Genomic DNA, 2147 nt, shown 5'->3' on the forward strand with positions numbered 1-2147 from the left:
GGAGGCGGCTGGGTTCCACAGGCCGTCACCGGTCCAGCTGAAGGCTATACCGCTGGGGCGCTGCGGCCTGGGTGAGCGGGAGGACCGGGCGAGGGGCCGGGGACACTCTGGGGCTTACAGTGACCTCTGTGGCGGGTCTTTTCCGAAAAGTCTGGCACGGGTAAAACCTGCGTGTTTTCCACCATCGCTCTGGACGCGGTGATGCTGGAGAGCCCCGCCACGCAGGTGAGCTGTGGTACCGGTACGGGTGAGGGGAGCGGGCTTTGTTTTGTGAGGGGAATCGCTCTGTCGCCTGTGAGACATAATGTTTTAAATCCTTACAACTCGACTGAGGTCATTCTAAAGCTTTAAAATTTCCTGTTTGTCCCTTACAGATTCTGATCTTGGCGCCTACACGAGAAATTGCTGTGCAGATTCATGCTGTAATCACAGCTATAGGAATAAAAATGGAAGGCCTGGAATGCCATGTCTTCATTGGAGGGACTCCTCTGAACCAGGACAAAATCAGGCTAAAGAAGTGCCATATAGCAGTTGGCTCCCCAGGTATGGTTGAGTTTCATTGTACTTCAGATACTGTGTGAGAGTTCACTGTATAATAATTGGTGCTTTTCAAATCTGGATTGAGGGTTTTCTGAGGAGTAGGGGATAGTCTCAAAGGTTTAAGTGCCAGAGGCATTTAGACCAGCTTTTTTTAGTGAGAGATTATTCCAAATATTCTTTTTTAAGGCTTACTCAAATTAATTGAAAAATAAAATTACAAAGCTCATCATTAGAACCTTTCAATTAATATTTCTGAAGTTCCTTTTACTTACTTTTTCACATGTAGGTCGAATAAAACAGCTCATAGAGTTGGACTACTTGAACACAGCTAGTATCCGGCTTTTCATTCTTGATGAAGCAGACAAGCTCCTAGAAGAAGGCAGCTTTCAGGAACAAATCAAGTAAGAAAAGATTTCTCATGCATTTATCAGTAGATTAGATGCATATTTAATAGTCATTCCCATTTCTTTGTCTTCCAGTTGGATTTACTCTTCACTACCAGCCAATAAACAGGTGCTTGCTGTTTCAGCTACTTACCCTGAGTCGTTAGCTAATGCTTTGACCAGGTACATGAGAGAGCCAACATTTGTGAGGTTGAACCCCACTGATCCAAGTCTCATTGGTAAGTAGAAGTTCATTTATAGTGATAATTGTTATCAATAGATTAAGAGAAGTATACTGAAACCAAAATACATACCTTTAAATTTTGGATTCTTGACAATTTCCCTCCACAATTGAGTTGATAAGCTTAGGAAGTATTTATTCCCAGCATTGATATATTTAAAACATCATGGATGAGTGTCATTTTCTGTTGTTTTCCTGTCAGTTGAAAAAATATCTCAGCCTGTTAAGCAAAACCTGTCCTATAGTTCTTTAGTTGGCACATATGTATCCGTGTTTGAATTTCAAGTCGTTATTTTGGCTGTGGTGACACGTGTTGGCAGCAGAGTAGCACTGCACATACTCTTCATGGAAACCCTGAAAAACCTGATAGGTTGTTTTGTTTCATGCTCAGGGCTGAAGCAGTATTACAAAATTGTGAATTCCCATCCGCTTCCACATAAAACATTTGAGGAAAAAACCCAGCACCTGCAGGAGTTGTTCAGCAAGATTCCATTTAATCAAGCCTTGGTCTTCTCAAATTTGCACAGCAGGTAAGCAATTTAAAGTAAAATCTTTAAAGAACCATGTTTGAAAGCAGTGGTTGTAATGTCCAGTCATGGATAAATGTACATAGACCTTCTGTACGGTCTCAAAGCAAGACACAAGTTTCAGCTCTGAAATGCAGTGTGAAATACTGAAAATGAAGGAATGCTTTAGCATGAAGATACCTCATAGGTATATGATGTGATGTCCTCTTGTCACATTTCATCTGTGACTGTTGTAGACATAAAAACGGATGAAACTGTCAGTTTTGGACTGTTGTCCTTGGCTGTAAAGAGTAGCCTGTTGTTAAGACACAACCACAGAGGTTAGGTTTGCTGTTTTAGTTACAGTTAAGGTCCCTTCCAACCCAAACCACTGATGATTCTGTGATTTTCTTTTTTATTGTGTATATTCTGTCAGGGCTCAACATTTAGCTGAAATACTGACATCCAGAGGCTTTC

At 41.5% G+C, this 2147-nt stretch overlaps 1 protein-coding gene across 1 annotated transcript in view; it reads left to right on the top strand.

Annotated features, from left to right (window-relative positions):
* Nucleotides 1–7: 7 nt before the first annotated feature.
* Nucleotides 8–2147, top strand: part of DDX20 (DEAD (Asp-Glu-Ala-Asp) box polypeptide 20) — a gene marked incomplete at its 5' end in the record, with an annotated part of 5717 nt that continues 3577 nt past the window's right edge. Inside the window, 7 exons of the mRNA XM_010019832.1 lie at nucleotides 8–71; nucleotides 131–225; nucleotides 375–543; nucleotides 827–941; nucleotides 1020–1162; nucleotides 1556–1694; nucleotides 2107–2147. The exon at nucleotides 2107–2147 is cut by the window's right edge and continues 27 nt beyond it. Coding sequence (XP_010018134.1) covers nucleotides 8–71; nucleotides 131–225; nucleotides 375–543; nucleotides 827–941; nucleotides 1020–1162; nucleotides 1556–1694; nucleotides 2107–2147 — 766 coding nt within the window. The remainder of the gene's footprint in view (nucleotides 72–130; nucleotides 226–374; nucleotides 544–826; nucleotides 942–1019; nucleotides 1163–1555; nucleotides 1695–2106) is intronic.

Source organism: Nestor notabilis, unplaced genomic scaffold, assembly GCF_000696875.1.
Source record: "Nestor notabilis isolate BGI_N333 unplaced genomic scaffold, ASM69687v1 scaffold1638, whole genome shotgun sequence".
Taxonomy (NCBI): Eukaryota; Metazoa; Chordata; class Aves; order Psittaciformes; family Psittacidae; genus Nestor; species Nestor notabilis.